At 43.6% G+C, this 14,982-nt stretch overlaps 1 protein-coding gene across 1 annotated transcript in view; it reads left to right on the top strand.

The window, feature by feature from the left end:
* The window catches only part of ATG7 (autophagy related 7), a 98,561-nt gene extending 91,405 nt beyond the window's left edge, over window positions 1-7,156 (top strand). The window contains exon 19 of the mRNA XM_059856142.1: window positions 6,886-7,156. Coding sequence (XP_059712125.1) covers window positions 6,886-6,918 — 33 coding nt within the window. The 3' untranslated portion in view covers window positions 6,919-7,156. The remainder of the gene's footprint in view (window positions 1-6,885) is intronic.
* The last annotated feature ends 7,826 nt before the right edge of the window (window positions 7,157-14,982 follow it).

Genomic DNA, 14,982 nt, shown 5'->3' with positions numbered 1-14,982 from the left:
CTGGTGGAATCACAGATGTTAATTGGAAGATGCAAAGCCTGGCTGGGTGAGCCCCAGTTCTGGAGCTGCTGTTGTGGAAATTCAATTTGCAGGTGTTGCTGTGCTAGGGAGGCCAGGCAGGACTCCCAATTCCATGGGGTTTATTGGAAGTGCAGTCTGGAGCTGTGGAAAATCAACCTGTGGGAATTTGTGATTTTCCCCCTCCTCATTCTTCCTGTGATTGACAAAAATAATAGTTGGGCTTGCAAGAAAGCCAGTGTGGGAATCCTCCCCTTCTCCTGACTAGGCAGAATTTGCAGGTGGAGTTTCAGCAGCTCTCCCAAGGAGCTTGGATGGAGGAGCAGGTGCTGGAAGGAGCAGGGACACTCAGCTCCCCTGCCCGGGTTTGTGCAGGCTGGGCTGGGGCTGGCAGCTGCTCCATCCTCTCCTCCTTCCCTGCCTGCTCCTCTCCAAAGCCTTGTTTGGGTTTGCCTCTCCCAGGTGTGCTGCAGGACAGAGGAGACGGGAGAAAAATCCAAATTCCCAGCTTGGTTTGGAAACCAGCCCCTTTTGACAGTCATTTCACACAGTGTCTTTCCTGGCTTTCTGTATTTTACTCATCCCCAGAGCGTGCACAGTCATCACCTGTTAAAGTTTGCACACCATTTTGGAAAACATCCCTTGCTCTTAGCCAGGAGCTGTGATAATTCAGCTGTTTCACACCACTTCCTGTGCACAGCCCCCTGGAGTTGGTTTTCCTGAAGTCAATTTGCAATTGTTAACTTCTGTATTGAACTTTTTTGTTTGGGCTTTTCCTCTTCCCTCTGCCTGTGCTTTGCTAAGACACCTCTGCCTTGTTCTTTCTAACCCTTTGTAAATGGGACACGAAATGCTGTGCTGGAATTTTGGAAGTGTCCAAGGCCAGGTTGGATTTGGGTTGGAGCAGTTTGGGATAGTGGAAGGTGTCCCTGCCCATGGAATAAAATCAGCTTTAATCCCTTTCAACCCAAGCCATTCTATGGTTCAGTGGTTCTGGGATTGCCTGAAGTGTGCACTGGCCTATAAAACTCTCTTCTCCTGGAGAGAAAATACTTTCAAACATTTAAAAATCACCCTCCTCAACCCAGGGTGTGTGAGTGTTGGTTAAATACCTGGGAACCTCATTTTCAGTGAATATTTTCTGTTCACAGCCTCCTAGAAGAGAGCTGAGCTTTGCACAGGGGAGAGTTTAGGGCTGCAGTCCTGCTTTGTTGCCAGGCTCTGGCCTGGGGGGACTGTCTGAACTTGGGATTTCTGCTTTTCTCTGCCTTGAATCATACCCTAAACTCTATTTAAAGGTTTTGTTTTTTGTATTTATTTTCCACATCCTTGACCCCGACTGGCGAGCTGGACATTTGTGTTTGCCTTGGCAGGCTCCGAGCTGCTCATCTAGGGCAGGATGAAAACTCTTTTTTTTTCCTTCTGTAAACAAACTGTTCCTCAGCATTTTCCATAAGGATTTTCACCACCATTTTGTGCCTCTTCTAGGAACAGAGAAAACCTTGCCATTCTGAGTTTTCCTTTTCCACAGCAGAGAAATGTTTGACGTTCTGTTTTCCCCAGGTTGGATTGGAAGAGCTTTTGTTCAGGGTATTTTCAATTCCAGAAGCAGTCCATTTTTTCCCCTCTGAGGGTTCATTAAAGCTGTAGGTCAACAGGCACTGCTGCCTGGCTAGCAGAGGGGTTGTTTGTGGTTTTTATTTGCAGTGGGAGCAGTGCCCCAGAGTCCCAGGCATGTCAAACCCTGCTCTGTGCCCTGAAGGATTCACAGCCCCAAGTGAGCTCTGCTGCCAGGGGGGCTGGGTGGATTTCAGTGGCCAGGATGGAAAAGGAGAGAATAACTCAGCTGGCAGCACACAAGTTGTGTTTTGGAGCACAGGAGGTGAATTTTATTTCCCCTGGGACACAGGAATGCTGCTGCTCCTTTGCTCAGGGATTTGTGTGCTCTGGAAAAAATGGCATTTTATTATCTGTAAGTAATAATAAATAGCAAATAACCAAAGCCCTTGCCAGGTGTCATCTGCAGCACTCCACCAGCATGGCAGATCGTTTGGGCAAGTCTGACATGCTCCCAGCCACGGATGCAGTTTTAGGTGCCATAAATTTGGGATTAAACCCAGCTCTAGGCTGTGTTAGTCCTGAGCTTAAACCCTGCCAGGGGCAAAGAGGGGCTCTGCCATCAGCTAAACCTCTGAAATACCAGGAAAGGTGTTTCAGGAGCATCCCTGTTGCTCAGGAAGGGAAAGCTTGGAGGATTTCTTGAGAATATTTTCTCCCCCCGGGTAGCTCTGCAAATCCCTGGTGTGAATTTCCACCACTGCACCTCGGTGTGTCCCAAGGACACCTGGATATTCTGGGAAAATGCTCATTTTTCCCACTCTGGAACCATTCACTGGCCAAGGGCAAGCCAGAAAGTGAAAGTGCAATAATCTTATACAGCAGGGAAAAAATGGTGCCATTAAATTCCTTTTTAAGCAGTAGAAAGGTGCAAATTTCCACATAACTTCTTGTCCTTCAGATGCTGTCTGTGAGATCTGATATCTGGCTGGAAAATGACCAATTAATTCCTCATCAATGTCCAGAAATTTCTCTGCAGTGTTTAGTAAAATCAGCTGTTTATTAGAAGTGATTGCTCAGGTGCAGTGTGTGCCAATGAGTCAGCAAAGCAACCCCAGATCTCTGGGGCTTGATCTGAGCCAAACTGTAAATTACAATAAATCCCAAATAACCAGATTGATTTATGATCTGTAAATGACAATAAATCCCAAATAACCACATTGATTTATTATTTGTAAATGATAACAAATCCCAAATAACCACATTGATTTATTATTTGTAAATGATAACAAATCCCAAATAACCACATTTATTTATTATCTGTAAATGATAATAAATCCCAAATAACCACACTGATTTATTATCTGTAAATGACAATAAATACCAAATAACCAGATTGATTTCTTTTCTGTAAATTACTATAAATAGGAAATAAACAAATTTATTTCTTTTCTGTAAATGATAATAAATCCCAAATAACCAGATTGATTTATGATCTGTAAATGATAACAAATCCCAAAAAAACAGATTGATTTATTATCTGTAAATGATAATAAATCCCGAATAACCAGATTCATTTATTAGCTGTAAATGATAATAAATCCCAAATAACCAGATTGATTTATTTATTATCTGTAAATGGTAACAAATAGCAAATAGCCACATTGATTTATTATCTGTAAGTGACAATAAATAGCAAATAACCAGATTGATTTCTTTTCTGTAAATTACTATAAATAGGAAATAAACAAATTTATTTCTTTTCTGTAAATGACAATAAATCCCAAATAACCAGATTGATTTATTAGCTGTAAGTGATAATAAATCCCAAATAACCAGATTCATTTATTATCTGTAAATGACAATAAATCCCAAATAACCAGATTGATTTATTTATTATCTGTAAATGGTAACAAATAGCAAATAGCCACATTGATTTATTATCTGTAAGTGACAATAAATAGCAAATAACCAAATTGATTTCTTTTCTGTAAATGATAATAAAGAGCAAATAGCCACATTTATTTATTTTCTGTAAGTGGTAATAAATACCAAATGACCAAAGGGACAAATGCTGAAAAGTAGATGGCAAAATACCCCCCAGGATTATAAAAAAAACTTACTATTGATGATAATAGATAGCAAACAGCCACATTGATTATTTATCTGTAAATGATAATAAATGGAAAATAGTCACAGTTATTTATTATCTGTAAATGATAATAAATACCAAATAGCCAAAGTGACAAATGCTGAAAAGCAGGTGCAAAAAATACCCCCAAGATTACAAAAAACCCCTTACTTTAAATAATGATAAATAGCAAATAGCCACATTGATTTATTACCTGTAAATGGCAATAAATAACAAATAACCAAATTATTTCTTTTCTATAAATGACAATAAATACCAAATGGCCAAAGTGACAAATGCTGAAAGGTAGGTGTTAAAAATATCCCCCAAGATTATAAAAAAAACTTCCTATTGATGATAATAAATAGCAAATAGACACATTGATTATTTATCTGTAAATGATAATAGAAAATAGTCCCATTGATTTATTATCTGTAAATGATAATAAATAGCAAATAACCAAATGATTTCTTTTCTGTAAATGATAATAAATACCAAATAGCCAAAGTGACAAATGCTGGAAAGTAGATGCAAAAAATACCCCCAAGATTACAAAAAAACCCTTACTTTGAATAATGATAAATAGCAAATAACCAAAGTGACAAATGCTGAAAGGTAGGTGTTAAAAATACCCCCAAGAATACACAAACCCCTTACTTTAAATAATAATAAATACAAATAGCCACATTGATTTATTACCTGTAAATGATAATAAATAGCAAATAACCAAAATGATAATTGCTGAAAAGCAGATGTAAAAAATACCCCCAAGATTACAAAAAAACCCCTTACTTTAAATAATAATAAATAGCAAATATCCACATTGATTTATTACCTGTAAATGGCAATAAATAACAAATAACCAAATTATTTCTTTTCTATAAATGATAATAAATACCAAATGGCCAAAGTGACAAATGCTGAAAGGTAGGTGTTAAAAATATCCCCCAGGATTATAAAAAAAACTTCCTATTGATGATAATAAATAGCAAATAGACACATTGATTATTTATCTGTAAATGATAATAGAAAATAGTCCCATTGATTTATTATCTGTAAATGATAATAAATAACACATAACCAAATGATTTCTTTTCTGTAAATGATAATAAATACCAAATAGCCAAAGTGACAAATGCTGAAAAGTAGATGCAAAAAATACCCCCAAGATTACAAAAAAACCCTTACTTTGAATAATGATAAATAGCAAATAACCAAAGTGACAAGTGCTGAAAGGTAGGTGTTAAAAATATCCCCCAGGATTACAAAAAAACTTACTAATAATGATAATAAATAGCAAATAGACACATTTACTTATTATCTGTAAATAACAATAAATAGCAAATAACCAAATTTATTTATTATCTGTAAATGACAATAAATACCAAATAGCCAAAGTGACAAATGCTGGAAAGTAGATGCAAAAAATACTCCCAAGATTACAAAAAACCCTTACTTTAAATAATGATAAATAGCAAATAACCAAAGTGACAAATGCTGAAGAGTAGATGGCAAAAATACCCCAAGGATTACAAAAAACCCCTTACTTTAAATTATAATAAATACAAATAACCACATTGATTTATTACCTGTAAATGACAATAAATAGCAAATGACCAAAGTGATTTCTTTTCTGTAAATGACAATAAATACCAAATGGCCAAAGTGACAAATGCTGAAAGGTAGGTGTTAAAAATATCCCCCAGGATTACAAAAATCTTACTATAAATGATAATAAATAGCAAATAGACACATTTACTTATTATCTGTAAGTAATAATAAATAGCAAATAACCAAATTTATTTATTATCTGTAAATGACAATAAATACCAAATAGCCAAAGTGACAAATGCTGGAAAGTAGATGCAAAAAATACCCCCAAGATTACAAAAAAACCCTTACTTTAAATTATAATAAATAGCAAATAGCCACATTGATTTATTACCTGTAAATGGCAATAAATAACAAGTAACCAAATTATTTCTTTTCATTAAGTGATAATAAATACCAAATGGCCAAAGTGACAAATGCTGAAAGGTAGGTGTTAAAAATATCCCCCAAGATTATAAAAAAAACTTCCTATTGATGATAATAAATAGCAAATAGACACATTGATTATTTATCTGTAAATGATAATAGAAAATAGTCCCATTGATTTATTATCTGTAAATGATAATAAATAGCAAATAACCAAATGATTTCTTTTCTGTAAATGATAATAAATACCAAATAGCCAAAGTGACAAATGCTGGAAAGTAGATGCAAAAAATACCCCCAAGATTACAAAAAAACCCTTACTTTGAATAATGATAAATAGCAAATAACCAAAGTGACAAGTGCTGAAAGGTAGGTGTTAAAAATATCCCCCAGGATTACAAAAAAACTTACTAATAATGATAATAAATAGCAAATAGACACATTTACTTATTATCTATAAATAACAATAAATAGCAAATAACCAAATTTATTTATTATCTGTAAATGACAATAAATACCAAATAGCCAAAGTGACAAATGCTGGAAAGTAGATGCAAAAAATACCCCCAAGATTACAAAAAACCCTTACTTTAAATAATGATAAATAGCAAATAACCAAAGTGACAAATGCTGAAGAGTAGATGGCAAAAATACCCCGAAGGGTTACAAAAAATCCCTTACTTTAAATTATAATAAATAGCAAATAACCAAAGTGACAAATGCTGAAAAGTTGATGCAAAAAATACCCCCAAGATTACAAAAAAACCCTTACTTTAAATAATGATAAATAGCAAATAACCAAAGTGACAAATGCTGAAGAGTAGATGGCAAAAATACCCCAAGGATTACAAAAAATCCCTTACTTTAAATAATGATAAATAGCAAATAACCACATTGATTTATTACCTGTAAATGACAATAAATAGCAAATGACCAAAGTGATTTCTTTTCTGTAAATGACAATAAATACCAAATGACCAAAAAGTGATAAATGCTGAAGAGTTTAAAATACCCCCAAGATGACAAATAATTGTTGGTGTGTGGTTGCTGACAGAAGAGAAAAACAGTGAATTTTCTGCAGGGCTCCCCTGGTGCTGGTCAGCAGTTGATAAAATTCCATTTCTTATTGCTTTCACACAGCCACGTGAATCTTTCAGAGCTTGCTTCGAGTGCAGGAGCTGAAATTCCTTTTTGTGTTGCAGATCTGGGACATGAGTGATGATGAAACAGTCTGAGATGGGGAGCTGAGGAGGAGGAGGAGGATGCTCTGGAGGGCAGCCCTGCCTTCTGTCTCTGCTGGGGGAGTTAATGATTGCTTACCCCTCCTGACTGCTGGAAAGACAAACAACCAAGAGCCCACGTTCTGCCAGGAATAACCTCTCTGGAAAAGCAGCCTCTGCTGGACAGAACTCACCATGTTTTCATTTTTATTGTGTAAATAACTGCAGCAATGTCAATGTGCTCGTGTTCAAACCTGCTCTCTCTCTCTTTTTTTTTTTTTTTTGCTTTTTTTTTTTTTTTTTAAGCTTCTAGATATGGCTCCCACATAAAAACTGCTGCTTCAGTCACTTTGGGGGGTTTGTTTGGGCCAGGTTTTATTTTGCTTCTCAGTGGCCACGTCCAAGCAGCATTTCTGAATGGCTTTTCTCATCTCTCTCAGATTTGGGCCCCTGCACTTGGAATGGGTGAGGATTGGGCATTTTCTGCTCCTGGGAGTTCAATTCAATGCTCAGAGGTGGGGAGGAGTGGGGAAGGACCTGAAGCTGCTGCCTCCAGCTCAGGAATTATTTGCCAACAGGAATTGCAGGTGCAGTTGCTGTGGATGTGTCTGTGGAGCTGAGAAGATCCCATCTTTTCCTGCTGGAAAAAACCAAGTGCTTTGAGTGAAAAAGACCAAAATGCATTTCCATCATGCTCAGGCTCCCCTGAAGCTCAGAGGAGGATCTGTTCTGTGCTAAAAAATCACTGCAGGAGGTGCTGGGTCATTGATTCAGTCAAAACCTGTGGGGAAATGCTTCAGTGCAAGGAGAAGTTTGTTCTCTGGGTGTGGTCATGCAGAGCCCTGCAGGTGTTCAAAAAGAGCAATTCTCCTTTTTGGCTGGTTGAATTTTGTCAAGTGGCTGATTAGCAAAAGCAGGAGTTTGAGAATCCTCGAGTTTAAAAAAAATAGCTTGAGAAAAAATGGGGTTTTAAAACATCAAAGTACATTTTACTGAAAATTGAAAGTGAATCTCTTGGTCTTAACTTGGAAAAAGTTTTGGAAGGAAATTTGAAATCCCTTTCACAGCTTTACATTGTGGGGTTTGTGAGTTAACTCACTCAGGAAAATGCAAATCACTCTATTTCCCAGATTTATTATGAAAATCAGTTGGTCAATCCAATTATTTCAGTTCCTTCCTTAACACAAGCTCTGAAGGTTTTCATTTGGTAGAGAATTTCCCAGCTTCTCTCTCATCAGAACAAGTTCAGTCAGGTCAAGAATATGCAACTCCCATCTTCTGATCAGAAAATTAGCTTTACTGAAACCTGCTGAGGTTGGCACCAAGTGTCCAAAACAGCCACTATTGTCTAAAACAGCCATTATTTCCATTTATTTATTACCATAATCATTATACTTACAGGACCTCTCACCTAGGGGAATGTCTGATTTAGGTAACTGAAATATAAAAATATAGGGGAATGCAATAAATTTTGGAAATCAGAGCTGGTAATTGTGGTCAGGCACTGGAGACTGAGGCTGAAGCCCTGAAATCTGCATTTTTAAAGCAGTTCAACACATGATGGCTTTGCAGCCCTGTTTCCAGCCATGCCACAGTCCAGCTGGAGCCACGAGCTGCTGCCAGGAGAGGCTGCATGCAGGGAATAATCTGCTTTTTGGATCTCTGGGAGCTGCTGAGCATGCAGTGGGAGTGGCTCTGCACTTTGGGGTTACCTGGGACTTGAGAGGTGCCCATCTCTCTGAGCCTGGTGAGCCTTCATGGTGCTTGGAGTGCCTGCAGCTCTGTGCAGGGAGCAGGCAGGGCTCAGTGCCAGCTGCGTCCCCCTGGCACTGCATGCCACCAGCTCTGCCAGCCTGGGCTCTGTCCTGGCCCTGGGCTCCCCTGGTGAGCAGAAACTCTTCACTCTGCCTTGGAATATCTGCCCTTGGCTGACTAAAATGTTGGGTTTGTTCTCCTCGTGGCCCTGAATTGTTCTTCCAGCAGAGCTGCTGGGATTGTTTCCTCACTGGGAAGGAGGGGAGGAGAGAAACTTCCATGTCTGTGCTCTGAGGGCCTTTGAACTCTGGGGTTTCATGGGTTTTGGTGTCCTTTCTTTCCCTCTTCTCTTCTCTTCTCTTCTCTTCTCTTCTCTTCTCTTCTCTTCTCTTCTCTTCTCTTCTCTTCTCTTCTCTTTTCTCTTCCTCTTTCCATTTTTTCTATTTTCTTCCCTTCCCTTCCCTTCCCTTCCCTTCCCTTCCCTTCCCTTCCCTTCCCTTCCCTTCCCTTCCCTTCCCAAACCTTCCCAAACCTTCCCAAACCTTCCCAAACCTTCCCAAACCTTCCCAAACCTTCCCTTCCCAAACCTTCCCTTCCCAAACCTTCCCTTCCCAAACCTTCCCTTCCCAAACCTTCCCTTCCCTTCCCAAACCTTCCCTTCCCTTCCCCTCTCTCCCCACACCCCAGTGCTGCAGGGTCCCTGCAGGAGGACTCTCAATGATTCCCACCTTCATCTCCATTCCCAGTCCATCTCCATTCCAGTCCATCTCCACTCCCAGTCCATCTCCCCTCCCAGTCCATCCCCATTCCCAGTCCATCTCCATTCCCAGTCCATCCCCTCTCCCAGTCCATTCCCACTCCCAGTCCATCCCCACTCCCAGTCCATCTCCATTCCCAGTCCATCTCCATTCCAGTCCATCCCCATCCCAGTCCATCTCCATTCCAGTCCATCCCCACTCCCAGTCCATCCCCATTCCCAGTCCATCCCCACTCCCAGTCCATCCCCACTCCCAGTCCATCCCCACTCCCAGTCCATCCCCTCTCCCAGTCCATCCCCACTCCCAGTCCATCTCCACTCCCAGTCCATCCCCATTCCCAGTCCATCCCCACTCCCAGTCCATCTCCATTCCCAGTCCATCCCCATTCCCAGTGGCAGACTTCCCCCACATGAGCAGGGAGGGATTCTCCACATCAGGCTCTTGTAAATTGCTGCTCTTACCCAATTTCTGGGCATTTACTGACTGAGAACCCATTCCAAAGCGTGGATGAATGTACACTCAAATACCAAGAGCACATAAACACATTTATTTGCTGCCTTGTGTGCACTGACAGCAGGATTTCTGCACAGAGCCCAGCTCCAGTGCTGGCTGTTTCCTGGGACAAGCTGAACTTCCCTTTCTTCATGGAGGAGCTGGGATTTCAATGTTATTTGTGCTGCCACCATGGCACCAGTGAGGAGAAAAATGCTGAATTCTCTCTGCTGGTGCCAGCCAGCAGTTCATAAATGCTGTTTGTGATTCCTTCTAAACAGTAAATGTGAACAGGAATCAGTGAGGAACCTGAACTCCCACTGGAGAGCCCAGCCAGGGCTGTCCAGCTGTGAGCCAAACCTGCTGGGAGCAGGGAATGAGCAGCCTCAGGGCATCCTGCTCTCATTCTTCATCATCCCATAGGAATAGCTGGCATTTTGTGGCAGCCTGCAGCTGTGACAGCCCCGTGCCTCATCTGGGGACATTTAATTCTGCCAGCAGGTCTCGGTGGAGAGCTCTGACACCACTTTTGTACTTGAGCATTGAGGAGGCTGCTGGAAGGAGTGACAGCTCCTGTTGTGATTTCCCACCTGTGCCAGCTGGGATTTTGCTCCTCCATCACCCCTGCAGTGTGTTCTGCTGGCTGGGCCTCAGGATTTGGGAACCACATCCCTCAGAGGGAGGAGTGTGAGATTCTGTGGGAGTTCCCTTCCCTGGAGCCCTGCTCCACGGGGATGGATTTCCCCCAGGGACACCTGGGACTGTCCTGGTGCCACCACAGTGGCAGAGCCCTTCCCAGAGTGGCCACTCTGAGTCTGCACCACCCTCAGCTCTGGGATATTTGCCCAAATGGGCAAATCCCAGTGAGATCCAGGGTTCAGGGCTGGTTGAGAAGGACCCACAGGAGCTCCATTCCCAGCATGGCTCCCAGGATCCAAGGACATCCTGCCTTAGTAGAAGGCAGCAGCACTGGAGGTGTTTTGGCACAACTGCAGTGACTGTTCCAGGCCTTTGAATCATGGAGTTTGAGCTTGGAAAAATGTTTTCCCTTCCCTGTGTCCTCAGAGAAGCCCAGTGAGGTAAACTGAAATTCCCATTTTGTCATCTTGGATATTCTTACCCCACTTTCTGCACGTCCCTGCCCATGGCAAGGGGTGGCACTGGATCATCTTGAAGGTCCTTTCCAACCCTTTGAGAATACATGGCTCTAATCTTGTTCCTTTGTATAAGTTCTGGCTGCTCACCTTAAACAGATGCAACAGAAGTGTTTGCAAAATGGAGTGGCTCTGCCATCTAGAAGCCCTTTATTTTAGTTTTTCATTTAGAAAACTCACTGAGGTGGGCTTTAGTTCTGAGCTTTGCTCTGTGGAACCATTTCCTAACTCTTGTTTCTCCCTCTTGGTGGGCCAGTTCTTCCTGAACCTCTGCTAACTTGCCTGGCTGGGGTTGGTGATGGAACCAGAGAAGCATTGGGGTGGAAAAGTCCCTTTGGTCATCAAGGCCAAGGGTTCCTGCAGCCCTTCCAGCTCACCACTGCTCTGGGGCTGTGCTGGGCCACAGAGAGCTCACCCAGCTCCCAGTTTCCCTTCGAGTTTCAGCCCCACCATGACAGCAGTGAGATCCTGAGATGGTTTTTGGGAGCAGACTTTGCTGTGCAGGATTCTCACCGGGGCCAGGGGTGGGGGAGTTCACTGCTGGTGCTCAAGGACACTCTGCCTCTCACACAGCCCACGAGTTTATTTTTATGGAGTTCCTCTTCAAAGAAGAACCAAATTTTAAAGAGCTCCAGGTGAGTCCCAGCTCTCAGTTCTCGTGGGAATAGGAAGGATTGTCACATTCTTGCAGAAGAAAATCCATTTCAGGCTGTCTGCTCCTTCCACGTGCTCCAGGCCACTCTGGTGTCCCTGGCTCAGGGATTACTGCTCTGGGACTTTGAATTCAGGCTGCACACAGGGAGAGAGAGCAGGAGCAGCTCAGTGGTGGGACTTTACTGCCAGATTTTGGATTTCTTCTTGAAATAACAATGCAAGGCTCTCCTTAGAAACAAGTGAGCATTTATACTCCAAAGAGAGCCATTAAAGAAGAATTTGCAACATGGGAAATTTTAGCTGACTTCATAAGAAACAGAGTCTGGAAGATGTCTCCAGCCTGTTACCATTTGGCTTCATTAATTCCTTTTTTTCTTTCCCTTTTATTTCACTTTCAGTGCAGCTGATGTGCTCGTGCATATCCTGCCAGAGTGAGACTTTCCTTCCAGAGGCTGCTGTGCCCCTTTGCTCTTGCAGAGCACCTGGGTTACCTGTTTGAAAAGGCAGAAACGCTGCACTAGGAGGACTTTGGACTGTGCCAGGGTGTAAATTCCTAACCCATGGAAACCCTGCCCCGTTTCCAGCTCTCCTTCCCTTCTCCAGAGCCCCAAACCACCACTCAGGCCATGCTTTAGGTTTGAAATTCATCTGGGGCTGCCCTCTCTGCTGCCTCTTCAGCTTCCCAGTACAACCCTTTCTGGAAAGTTCATTTTCTTACCTGTGCAGGTTTGGAAGTACAAACACCCTAACAGTTTATTGAGTTTTCTTTCTCTCATTTTACTTTTATTGATAATTTGTCAGCAACCTCTCTGAGCTTTATTCTCAGTTATCCTGGGTCAGAGCTGCTGTTTTGTTGCCATGCTGAAGGCTCAATGACCAGGCTGTGGCTCGTGCTCCCCTTTTTCTTCAGGCCAGCAGTGCTCATCCTTCCCCCAGTCCAGCTTGGAAAGGAACCCCTGAATGAGTCACCTGAGGATTATTTTAGCCAGGCTGGAGCTCCTCCCAGAAGAATGAGCAGCTTCCAGCACCTTCAGCCATCCCATGACTTGGGGCAGCACTTTTCTCACCTCATCTCCCAGCCCAGGTGATCTCACCCAGGATGAGGATGCAGGTGGCTGCTCCAGCTGTATTTAAGTTCAAGCTCTAATTGCAGCCTCACTAATTACACTATCAGCCTGCTGTGACTTAACTTAGCACTTTCTCAAGTGCAGTGGGATTATTTGGGATAGATTTTCAGAACCCACCAGTTATTTGTCAGAATTTAACCAGCACAGGCTCCTTCTGCTGAATCAAGCCAGAGCTCCCTTGCCATTGGAGCTCCTTGGGCTTAGGGAGGAGAGGGACAATCAGGAGTTCTAAAAACAGCCTGGGCTGTGTTTCCTGGCTGGCAGGCAGCACCAATCCTTCCATCCATCTCCCTAAATGCCTGTTTCCTCCTGCTCCTGCCTGGATGTTTGTGGAGGACATTGATAGGAAGCACAATGGGCTTTGTCTCTGCAGTGAAGGTCACGTGCACACGTGCCTTTCATTTTCAATGCAAAAAAATGTCAAATTGCTTCTTAACAAACTGTTGCAGTGAGCTAACAGGAAAGGACAGGAGCAGCTGTGCTGCTCCAAATCAAAGAGTTTTCAACATGATTCCTTGTGATTTCCCTCCTCTCCCATCCAGTCACTTTCTGTTCTTGCATTCCTTGGCTGCAGGCTGCTGCTTCAGTAGTCTGAGCATGCAAAAACTCAGGCTCGTGTGGAACTTCAGCCTTGGCACTGGGACTCTGGGCTTGTGCAGGATCCCAGCAGGATGAATCACTGCTTGGTTTGCCAGTGAGATCCTGCTCTGCCCTGCAGAACCAGGACTGGGGAGACATTCACCTGGACAGCTGTAGGGTTCTGCCTTCATTTCTCTTCTGGTCTAAAGGTCTTCATGGTCTTCTGATGGTCTTGGCTCATCTCTCAGGAGCTGCACTGGTGCATCCTGCAGGTTCAATGCATGTGAAATGCAGGCTGGAGGCTCCTTGCTGGGATGGTTCTGCTCCCAGTGCCAGGAGCAGAGCTACTGGGATTGTTTCCTCACTGGAAAGGAAGGAGGGGAGGAGAGAATCTTCCATGTCTGTGCTCTGAGAGCCTTTGAACTCTGGGGTTTGATGGGTTTTGGTGTCCTTTCTTTCCTCTTCCCTTCCCTTCCCCTCTCTCCCCACACCCCAGTGCTGCAGGGTCCCTGCAGGAGGGCTCTCAGTGACCCCCACCTTCATCTCCATTCCCAGTCCATCTCCACTCCCAGTCCATCTCCATTCCCAGTCCACAGAATCACAAATCACAGAATAATGAGGTTGAAGAGACCTCCAAGATCCTCGAGTCCAACCTGTGCCCTGGAAACTCATCTAGACTGTAGCCCCAAGTGCCATGGCCAGTCTTGTTGTAAACACATCCAGAGCTGGTGATTCCAGCACCTCCCTGGGAAGAGCATTCCAGTGCTTTATTATTCTTTGGGTGAATAAAGTACTGGAATGTACAGTCCATCTCCACTCCCAGTCCATTCCCAGTCCATCCCCATTCCCAGTCCATCTCCACTCCCAGTCCATTCCCAGTCCATCTCCACTCCCAGTCCATCCCCATTCCCAGTCCATCCCCATTCCCAGTCCATCTCCATTCTAGTCCGTCTCCACTCCCAGTCCATCCCCATTCCCAGTCCATCCCCACTCCCAGTCCATCCCCACTCCCAGTCCATCCCCACTCCCAGTCCATCTCCCCTCCCAGTCCATCCCCACTCCCAGTCCATCCCCATTCCCAGTCCATCTCCATTCCAGTCTGTCTCCACTCCCATTCCATCTCCATTCCAGTCCATCCCCATTCCCAGTCCATCTCCCCTCCCAGTCCATCCCCATTCCCATTCCATCTCCATTCCAGTCCATCCCCACTCCCAGTCTATCTCCCCTCTCAGTCCATCCCCACTCCCAGTCCATCCCCATTCCAGTCCATCCCCACTCCCAGTCCATCCCCATTCCAGTCCATCCCCACTCCCAGTCCATCCCCATTCCAGTCCATCCCCACTCCCAGTCCATCCCCACTCTCAGTCCATCACCATTCCCAGTCCATCCCCACTCCCAGTCCATCCCCATTCCCAGTCCATCCCCATTCCAGTCCATCCCCATTCCAGTCCATCCCCACTCCCAGTCCATCCCCATTCCAGTCCATCCCCACTCCCAGTCCATCTCCCCTCTCAGTCCATCCCCACTCCCAGTCCATCCCCATTCCAGTCCATCCCCACT

Source organism: Haemorhous mexicanus, chromosome 11 (genome assembly GCF_027477595.1).
Source record: "Haemorhous mexicanus isolate bHaeMex1 chromosome 11, bHaeMex1.pri, whole genome shotgun sequence".
NCBI classification, from domain to species: Eukaryota; Metazoa; Chordata; class Aves; order Passeriformes; family Fringillidae; genus Haemorhous; species Haemorhous mexicanus.
This window is presented reverse-complemented; position numbering and strand designations above follow the sequence as displayed.